Raw genomic sequence first — 1140 nt, forward strand, 5'->3', positions numbered from 1 at the left:
ACACACACACACACACACACACAAAAGATAGCTGGCTGGCCTTACTGTGGGTGGAATAAGGATGTCATGGGGTGTTTCTCAGTGGAGACAATAAACTCCCTGGATCATGATACTAAGTAAGCATTACTTAGGTAAAGAAAAGGCTAATGCAGACCTTTCTCAGGGACATTTTGTTCTCTTCGTGATATAGTGCTTCTAGTGGCCTGGCCTTGCAGTGAACAGTAGACATCTAAGTATGTGTGAGTGTCAACAGTAAACAGTGCTTGAAATCAAACCAATCTAATAATCTTTGGATGTGTAAATGCTTAAGTATTATGAAACACTATACAGTATGATTTTACTAATAATATTTCTTTGATGTAGGTGACCTTAAGAATCCAGTAAGGCCTCTAGAGATAAATAGGGATACCTGATAAGATGAATTTCAGCATGAAAATGAAGACCCCCCCCCGGAAATCTAGGTGTAAATATTAATAAGAACTTATTTTCTCTTTAGGGAAGAAAATTATTTCAGAGCCTGGATATTTCTGAACGTCTAAAATTTTTGCTTACTTTGGGTAAGTGCTATGCAACTATCTTTCAATTTTAGTAATTACTAGTAATCATACACTGTGCTTATCTGAAATAGTGAAATCTCCCATTTTCTTCATGTTTGTAATCATTAATGGTAAGCATTAATAGGACAGCTTAAGTAACTTCTGAACTATTATGATAATATGCAAAATATTATATAGAGCTTTCTTGATTTATCAAGAAATTATCCCTTGCATGGAAATAATACTGGTTTCATGATTTACTCAAGTAAACTAACTTATACAACCATACTATGAAAGTATGAGACTACCTGTCGCTAGTGTTTAACATCAGACAATTTCTTTACTTTTGGGCTTTCTGTTTGACTGGGTATGAATAACAACTTGGGAAGAATACTTATTTCCTTATAAAATGTTCTGTATTTTTTCTTGTGTTTGTAATTCATTTGCATAAAAATCTGTATAACTTTGACTGGGTTAAGTTAAATGTATGTGGTAATTAAGGAAAAGGAAACAATGATAGAACACTCTATAAAAAATGGTAAGTTAGTATGCAGATTAAGAGAATACAAGTAATATCTGTAGAAAAGTATTTATATATTAAAAG

General features: G+C 32.7%; 1 protein-coding gene across 4 annotated transcripts in view; it reads left to right on the forward strand.

The window, feature by feature from the left end:
• Positions 1 to 1140, forward strand: part of Tbck (TBC1 domain containing kinase) — a 180029-nt gene that overhangs the window by 59747 nt on the left and 119142 nt on the right. For all 4 annotated transcript variants that reach the window (XM_013505410.1, XM_005406218.2, XM_005406217.2 and 1 more), the window contains one exon: positions 497 to 557. In XM_013505410.1, the coding sequence (XP_013360864.1) occupies positions 497 to 557 (61 nt within the window). The remainder of the gene's footprint in view (positions 1 to 496; positions 558 to 1140) is intronic.

Source organism: Chinchilla lanigera, unplaced genomic scaffold (genome assembly GCF_000276665.1).
Source record: "Chinchilla lanigera isolate Chin_1 unplaced genomic scaffold, ChiLan1.0 scaffold00095, whole genome shotgun sequence".
In the NCBI taxonomy this organism is placed as follows: domain Eukaryota; kingdom Metazoa; phylum Chordata; class Mammalia; order Rodentia; family Chinchillidae; genus Chinchilla; species Chinchilla lanigera.